We start from the raw sequence: 7659 nt of genomic DNA, 5'->3' as shown, positions 1-7659 counted from the left end.
TAAGGGATACCCCATAAAACCGTAAAGGCCGACCCTGGGTCCGGGCGCATCCGGATGGGCTTCTCGGCCGCATTTTCCCTCCAGGCGCTCAGGCTGCTGTGGCCGGAGCTTCCGTGTTTCAGAGAGCGGGAGAGACAGACTGTTCGCGCCGGTCGCGGTCACCCGCGGGGCTCCCTGCATACGCGCCGGGTAGGGCAGGGTCCCGGGCACAGGGCGCGGCGGAGCTGGTGACCGCACGAGGCCGGCACTTTTGAGGGAGGCAAGGAGAGAAGCAGGAAGGAAGCCAGGGCCGATCTACTTCCTGAATCGCCCACAAACCGCAGAGCCTGCCCCGGCCGAGGTCGGTCCGCGCTGCGCCACAATGTCCGAGACTTCAGCCAGGAGCCTGGCGAAGGGTGAGGAGGAGGGTGATCTCGGCGACTGCAGCATGTCCGACTGAGGCTGCTTGGGGAGCCGAGCCGCCCCGGAGGGCCCCAGAGGAGGGGAACGGGCCGGGCTGCGGTGGGAGACGGGGGGCGGCGGAATATTGGGGGCCCCGACCTCTCCCAAGTTCCTAAAGGCCTTCGCTTCTTCCCCGCAGGAAGCGCGCCCCCGGGGCCTGTCCCGGAGGGTCTCATCCGCATCTACAGCATGAGGTTCTGCCCGTTTGCTAAGAGGACGCTTCTAGTCCTGAAGGCCAAGGGAATCCGGTGAGGACTCATGCAGGGGAACACTCCTGGAGCCTCAGGGAGGGCCACAGGAGGAGGACACACCAAATGCGGGCCCTCTTCCCAGGGAAAAAAAAATGCCGCAGACTCTAACGGTGTAGAACAACTTATTTAACCAGCCACTTAATGGATCAGAGAAGCTGAGGCGCCAGTAAAGTTACTGATTTGCCTAAAGACTGGCAGCAGCTCTTTTAGGGATAAATTCTGGATTCCTAGGCCAGTGCCCTTTCGCTTTCGCCCTTCTGTGATTCTCCATTCTTGTCCGGCTTATCCCATAGCGTTTGCTACTAATTCTGAGCATGTGGTCCCTCCCAAATAATTTACCCCAATACAGACTTCCGTCTTTGGCCCTTCTAGCACAGCTCTACATTTACCGTAAATATTCCTGCAGATGGGTTATCGGTTGAATCAAAGGGAAATGTCTGTGCCTAAAAATTCATTCTTTTGCAAAGCCTCAGTTTCAAAACCAGCATACTGTTTGATCTATGGGTCATCCACAGGACATAGGCGAAAGTCACTTGGGTTTTCTCTGACACCAAGTCTCCATTGAGACTACTTCCTCTATAGAGACTTTTGGATGTCTTTTGAACGTTTATTAGATACCTGTGGTGTGGAAGGCTCTGTGGAAGTTTAAAACTTAGTCCCCTGCCCCCCAACTTTTTTTTAGAAACAAGGTCTTACTGTATTCCACAGGCTGGGTTATGTGCCCTGTTCTAGAACTCGTGTTTGAAAACAACCCTGCTTTACTTACTGGGACAATGTTCCAAAAGAAAAATGAAATTATTTTACCACAAGAGTGGGGGGGGGAGGGTGATAATAGCTTCCAGATAGTGCAAACAACAGAAGTCTACTACATTCATGGATCATTTTTAAGTTTGAACCCCAGGAGACTTTTTTGGCAAAATGCTAGATTTTTACCATGTTATGTAACTTAACAAAGCATGGATTTCTCTAAAAGGTGCAACTTCCCACTTGTCCTGGCAGGTCTCTTGACTTATTGCCAGGTTACCAAAATGCATGTGTGTTCTGAGAAACTTTTTCACAAAGGCCCAGGGTCTACCTTTTGTTTCCATAATACAAATTTTCAGAAATGTTGAGAATTCTTTGGCAGCAGGCCAAAGACCTTTGGCTTGCAATGGCTGGTAGCTGAATGGCCTGTATTCTGTGGGTATGTGAATCTTTTAATACATACACACACCTATGCTAGTGTTCAAACTGGCTATTCCATTGTCCGTGAGGGATTACATGTTAAATCCTCAAATTAAATGCTATGGATATGGAAACAGGAGATGAAAGATACTGGTATTATGCATCCTAGCTTTGAGGAATCTCTTCTATTGAACACATCCAGCTTTGACAATTATGTGGACCTAGCTCCTTTCTCTTATTCCCTCTACAATCTCTCAGGCACAATAGAGAGACCAAGTAGTGATCTAAATGTAGCCTGGACTTCACTTGTTTTCTTCCTTCTTGGTTTATTGTGTATGATTTGCCCAGACGATGTTTTAAAAAACTTAACAGTACATGGATATTTAAACTGAAAGTTTATTTTGTGCATGGATTTTTAGGATTCTTTAATATCTTTATAAAGAACAAAGAACTTTTTGTTCAGGTTAGCAAAATGAATTTTATCATTTTGGTTCTCATGTAGTGGGTACTGGACACAATTCAATTAGTTTAATTTATAGTTAAAAGACTTCTTAGCCCAAAATGGGATATCTTACTGCCAATTTTGAGGCATTTCCACCTATTTTATTCATTCATTCCCCAAATACTTACTGAGTCCCTATCTGAAACAGTTTTTATTTTTTCCATTTAAAATTTATGTCTATTTAAAATTTTGCTCATTTGTGTGTGTGTTTATTAACATGAACAAGACACAGAAGATCCTAGCTGTCATGAAGCTTACATTCTAGGAAGGTGACTTACATGAACATGTAAATAGGGGAGCAAAGTAATTTTAGGTATGTTATCAGTTGAATGGAGAAAGGGAAACAAGATGATTGTTCTCCCTTGGAGAGCAGTTTTCTGACCTCCAACAGCTGCGGAGCTGTGGTCAGGGAGGGCCTCTCAGAGGATGTGTGTTTGACCCGGGAAGATCTGGAAGAAGAGGAACGGCAAATGTAGACTCTAAGCTGACAACACATTGGGCAAATGCAGATTAAAAAAAAAAAAAAGCCAATGTGCAGAAGAAGAGCTTTGTGACATTGGTCTTGGCAGTAATCTCATCGATAGGACACCAAAGCAAAGGCAACAGAAACAAAAATAAACACATGGGACTGCAACAAAAGAAAAAGCTTATGCACAGAAAGGAAATAAACAGAGTACAAAGGGATGCAGAGTAAAAAGGCACCCTATGGAATGAGAAAATATTTACAAACTCTCTGGTAAGGCAATAATCTTCAACATATATAAGGAACTTCTACAACTTAATAACAAAAAACCTAATCATCTGATTTAAAAAATGGGCTAAGGACTTGAAAAGACATTTCCTCCAAGATGATGTACAAAGGCCAACAGCTATATGAAAAAATACTTATTGTCACTAATCATCAGGAAAATGCAAATCAAAACCACAATGAGGTATCACCTCCTACCTGTCAGGATAACTGTAATTTTTAAAAAAGACAAGAAGTGATAGCAAGGACGTACAGAAACTGGAGCGCCCTGCACACTGTTGGTGGGTATGTAAAATAGCACAGCCACTGTGGAAAACCGGATGCAGATTCTGTTCTTCAAAAAATTAAAAATAAACTACCATATGATTCCACAATCCCACTACTGGGTATATATCCAAAAGGATTGAAATCAGGTTTTCAAAGAGATATTAACATGCCCCGTTCACTCCAACACTTTTCACAGTAGCATAAGTCAACATCTGCTGACAGATGAATGGATAAAGAAATGTGGTGTATAGAATACTATTTTGTTTTAATTTTTTTTTTTTTTGAGACAGTGTCACTAGGTCGCCCTCAGTAGAGTGTTGTGGCGTTACAGCTCACAGCAACCTCAAACTCTTGAGCATAAGCGATTCTCTTGCCTCAACCTCCCAAGTAGCTGGGACTACAGGCGCCCACCACCACGCCCAGCTATTTTTTGGTTGTAGTTGCCATTGTTGTTCAGCAGGCCCGGGCTGGATTCGAACCTGCCAGCTCTGGTGTATGTGACTGGCACCCTAACCGCTGAGCTACAGGCACTGAGCCTAGAATACTATTTTAAAAGAAGGAAATTCTGCAATATATGACAACACGTATGGACCTTAAAGTTCATCTGCTAGATGAAATAAGCCAAACACAAAGACAAATACTGCATGATGCCACTTAGAGAAACTCTAAAATTGTCATAAAATCAAAGACCAGAATGGAAGGAATCAAGGCAGAGCTGACTCCTAAACTGGGGGTCTGATCAGCTAAATAGACAGCAGGGCAAGGGAGGATTTATTCCGATGTACCAAAAAAAATGTTTTCCTGTTCTTCATAGTCTTCCATCTATCTTTCAGGCATGAAGTCATCAATATCAATCTGAAAAATAAGCCTGAGTGGTTCTTTAAGAAGAATCCCTCAGGCCTTGTGCCAGTTCTGGAAAACAGTAAGGGTCAACTGATCTACGAATCTGCCATCACTTGTGAGTACCTGGATGAAGCTTACCCAGGGAAGAAGCTGTTACCAGAGGACCCCTATGAGAAAGCTTGCCAGAAGATGGTCTTTGAGTTATTTTCTAAGGTGTGTGTATAAGAAATTTCATCTTTTGACAAATCTTTGCTTTTTAAAACTAAATCAGTATTGCCATTTATGGTTCAGTGTTTTGGGAGAGGAAAACAAAACAGAAAAATGTTCTTGTCGGCTGTGACATATCCTGCAAGCCCTTTCATACCACAGCTCCTGTTTGCCTCTCCAAAGTTAATCCCTCTCCACTCTCCTGACACTTTATGTTCTGGCCACACTGAATGTTTTCAGAATCGCTAAATTCACTGCTTTCAACTCTTGCAGGAAGATTCTTCCCTCTTAATTTGCCTGCTTACCTTCGTGTCATCTCATGTGTCTGCACACACTGCTGCTTTCAGAAGTTTAGCTGCTTAGTGGTCCAGCTTCTGAGTCCCCTGTGGGCTCACTTATGCCTGACTTCTTGCCTGTGTATTACACTGGGGCTGGGAGTTGCTGGAGGGTGAGTGCTGTGTTTTGCTCACTGGTTAGGTTTGTGACTGGCTTCTGCTACTTTCTGTTGTGTGACTCTGAGAAAGTCACTAATTACTTTGCCTCTCTGTTTCAGTTCATCATTTGTAAAGTTGTTCCCACCTGATAAGATAAAAATCAATATAAAACATCTAGAGCAGAATCTTGACACATAGTAACTATTCCATTTTTATCTCTTGTCCTTATAGCCACAGTCTAGCAGTTAAAATCTGCTATGTGTTGGCAGAAACTCTACAGCTGAATGAATAAGTGGCATTCCTGCAGAAGACCTGTATCTTACTTAGCGTCAATGCTATGGATTAGTTTAATTAGTATTAACTAAGAAATGACAAGCAGATGTGTGTTTAGACACCAAGAACAGCAGTGTCCAGTTACGTCCCTATAATATTGTTACCTTCGTGGTATAGTCAACATGTAAAAGAGTATCCTTTCTTTAAAGAAATGGCTCAATAAGTACCTAGAAGATGGGAGAGAGTTACAGGGAGACCATATTGTTTTTGAGACACTGTAAAGGAAAGTGGGTGGGAAAGGAAGAGGGAGTCATTTGGCTTAGTAAGATGAGGGTAAACGAATAGAGGTGGCTGCTGCCAAAGAAAATGGAAAGATGTTGGAGAATTAAAAAAAAAAAAAATAGTAACGAGATTCATAGTACAGTCCAGAAAGGAAATGAGTTGTAAAGGCTGGGCACAGTGGCTTGTGCCTGTAATCCTAGCATTTGGGAGGCCAAGGTGGGAAGATGAGGTCAAGAGTTCAAGAATAGGCTCGGTGCCTATAGCTCAACTAGCTAAGGTGCCAGCCATGTACACCTAAGGTGGTGGGTTTGAATCCCCAGCCTGGACCCGCCAAACAACAATGACGGCTGCAACCAAAAAATAGCTGGGCGTTGTGGCAGACGCCTGTGGTCCCAGCTACTTGGAAGGCGGAGGCAGGAGACGCTTGAGCCCAGGAGTTGGAGGTTGCTGTGAGCTGTAATGCCATGGCACTCTACCACCCAGGGGGACAGCTTGAAGCTCTGTCTCAAAAAAAAAAAAAAAAGAGTTCAAGAATAGCGGGAGAAACTTACCAAGACCTCATCTCTACAAAAAGTGGAAGAATTGGCCAGGCATAGTGACATGCAATGGTAATCTTAGCTACTTAAGAGGCTGAGGCCAAAGCATTTGGGCCCAGGAATTTGAGGTTGTAGTGAACTATGATCATGTCACTGCCCTCATGCTCAAGCAAAAGAGTGAGACCCTGCCCCGCCTCAAAAAAAAAAAAAGAAAGAAAGAAAGAAAGAAAATGAGCTTTAAAAGTAAAGCTGGAAATGCCCACCATTACTTCCCTGCTTCTAAGAAAAAGATGGCCTTATATATACCACATGACCCTGCCCTCCTGGCCACAGCTTATTAGACCAGAAGTGTGCCCCACCCATACATCTCAGCCAATCATTTTCTTTCCCAGGAAGTGGAAAGGAGACCCAGAGACTAACTAAGACTGTAAAGACAATTTAGCTTTGGAACTTACCATTATAGACTTGATAAAACAAAGCCATATAAAAAATAAATTAAAAGCATTGCAAAAGGCAGTGATATATGGAAAGCAACTTGGACCAGACATTTCAGGAAAGACCAAGATGAAAGCTAAGATAGGCCCACTTAGAAGTGTGGGTGGAAAGGCTGCCCATAACCTTCAATTTCCACGAAGGCAAGGTGTACAGACACAAATGAGACTTCTTGAGAGTATCCTGTATTTTACAAGTACTTGTTTTGTCATTTTAAGACAGAGTCTCACTCTGACATCCTGGGTAGTGCAATGGCATCATCATAGCTTACTGTAGCCTCGGAGTCCTCCATTCAAGCAATCCTCTTGTCCTAGCCTTCCAAGTACCTGGGACTACAGGCACATGCCACCAGGCCTGTCCATTTTTTCTATTTTTTGTAGATATAGGGTCTAGCTCTTACTCAGGCTAGTGTTGAACTCCTGACCTCAAATGATCCTCCTGCCTCAGCCTCCCAAAGTGCCAGGATTACAGGTGTGAGCCACTGCACCAGCCCTACAAGTGCTTATTTACTTCAACTGGGAGTGTACTTTTGTCTCTTGTAATGGCATGATACCAGAGACTGAAGTATTAAAACACAAACACCACCACAAGCATCAAAATTTCTGAAGCTACAATCGGCAAGTCTCTAGGTAATAAGTCCCTTTTGAACAGTTTTCTGGTGCTCTCTCTGGAAGAAATCAGAAAAATTCTCTTCCCTGGCTCTCTTTGCACCTGGAGCCAAGGCTTGTGACCTACGCTCTTCCTGTCAGACACATACAGTAGGGTTTAATTGAGAAATCAGCAAGATGAGGAAACTGGCTTGGTGTGGTTACTGTTCTGCTGGTGAGAGTGGTGGCAGAGCTCCTGGCTTTTGACAGTAATGGTTACACAGTAAACTTCCAGAGTAGAAATGGCTTCAGTGTCAATAGCTTTACTAGTTACCTAAGAGTCCACTTTCTGGCAGCAACACAGAGTAGCATCTAGTGCTCAGCTAGCACTGACAGCAGTGGGCACTTAGCCAGTTCTCACCATGATTCTGGAATGTTCTATCTTTGTTCCAAGCCTATTTCTTCAGCCTCTGAACAATTCTATGAGCTACTTCTTTTAAGAAATTTCCGGGCTCGGCGCCTATAGCTCAACCGGCTAAGGTGCCAGCCACATACACCTAAGGTGGTGGGTTTGAATCCCCAGCCCGGACCCGCCAAACAACAATGACGGCTGCAACCAAAAAATAGCCGGG

The 7659-nt window shown here is 44.0% G+C and overlaps 1 protein-coding gene across 1 annotated transcript in view; it reads left to right on the top strand.

The window, feature by feature from the left end:
• GSTO1 (glutathione S-transferase omega 1) overlaps window positions 1-7659 on the top strand; it is a 14551-nt gene continuing 6892 nt past the window's right edge. Inside the window, exons 1-3 of the mRNA XM_012803669.2 lie at window positions 1-395; window positions 581-689; window positions 4207-4429. Of these exons, the coding sequence (XP_012659123.1) occupies window positions 362-395; window positions 581-689; window positions 4207-4429 (366 nt within the window). The 5' untranslated portion in view covers window positions 1-361. The remainder of the gene's footprint in view (window positions 396-580; window positions 690-4206; window positions 4430-7659) is intronic.

This window comes from Otolemur garnettii, unplaced genomic scaffold, assembly GCF_000181295.1.
Source record: "Otolemur garnettii isolate 467f Iridium unplaced genomic scaffold, OtoGar3 scaffold00021, whole genome shotgun sequence".
Classification (NCBI taxonomy): domain Eukaryota; kingdom Metazoa; phylum Chordata; class Mammalia; order Primates; family Galagidae; genus Otolemur; species Otolemur garnettii.
Note: the sequence above shows the minus strand (reverse complement) of the source record. Positions and strands in the feature narration are given on the sequence as shown.